This window comes from Dendroctonus ponderosae, unplaced genomic scaffold (genome assembly GCF_020466585.1).
Source record: "Dendroctonus ponderosae isolate FM_Combo_2020 unplaced genomic scaffold, Dpon_F_20191213v2 Dpon_F_20191213_4, whole genome shotgun sequence".
Classification (NCBI taxonomy): Eukaryota; Metazoa; Arthropoda; class Insecta; order Coleoptera; family Curculionidae; genus Dendroctonus; species Dendroctonus ponderosae.
Window position 1 is genome coordinate 11,570,318 of NW_026018611.1, and position 938 is coordinate 11,571,255.

Genomic DNA, 938 nt, shown 5'->3' on the forward strand with positions numbered 1-938 from the left:
GTAGAACGTCTTTCTTTCAGGTCAAGAAGACATTCTACCGAAAAACCCATTAGTTTAAAGCAATTATATTTTGCCTTGCAGGAACATTCTAACGACATGGTGCTCCTTACTGGGCAAAGATGAGTTTGACTTGATGGCATTTTTTGCGTCAGAGCGTGAGCAACTGCAATGGCAATCTGAGGGCCTTCCAAACGATCGGGCTTCTTTGGAAAATGCTGTTGCTATGAAGAAAGTAAGCATTTTCAAGCTGTGGAACCTCGAGATATAGAAATGTTTTTCGGGCTTTGAAGCCATGGGAATTTCTTCTTGAGGTTTCGTCCGCAACTGCGGTGGACATTATCAAAGATATGGTGAGATATGAGAGGGACCACGGCTTCAAAGAGCGAAAAACATTTCTATATGTGATTTGGCCGGCCGTGAAAGCCTTCATACTCGAGATTATTGTTCCCCAATTTTCAGGGGCTTTTGTCTCCGTTAGTGGTCGATCCCAACTCAACAGCGGCGCATTGGCTGAAGGCACATTACACGAAAAGCAAGCAGAACTTTGAGCATATCGCTGCCAACTCGCCCAAGTTGAATACAGTTCTTGAAGCCGGTATCCGGTGAGTATCTAAAATATTTCCAAAACTCATTTTTATCCGAAACTTCGCTCGGCAGATTTGGCAAAATCCTTCTGATTGAAGAACTGGAAAGTGTACCACATCATTTATTCCCGATACTTAGAAGCGATTTTGTGGTCCAAGGCAGGTTTAGTTAGTAGCTAAATAATTACATATAGGATGGAATACTGATTCTAGGGGAGCGCAAAATGATTCGGATGTTCGGCAAGCTGGTAGACTGCCATTCGGACTTTAAAGTCATAATGTGCAGTCGCAACGAGCGCATTAAACTTCCGGCAGAAATCGCCTCGTATATTTGCGTCCTGAACTTCAACGTCA

At 43.4% G+C, this 938-nt stretch overlaps 1 protein-coding gene across 1 annotated transcript in view; it reads left to right on the forward strand.

The window, feature by feature from the left end:
- LOC125504206 (cytoplasmic dynein 2 heavy chain 1-like) overlaps positions 1-938 on the forward strand; it is a gene marked incomplete in the record, with an annotated part of 6,919 nt that overhangs the window by 2,601 nt on the left and 3,380 nt on the right. The window contains 4 exon segments of the mRNA XM_048665858.1: positions 82-232; positions 460-602; positions 658-743; positions 798-938. Coding sequence (XP_048521815.1) covers positions 82-232; positions 460-602; positions 658-743; positions 798-938 — 521 coding nt within the window.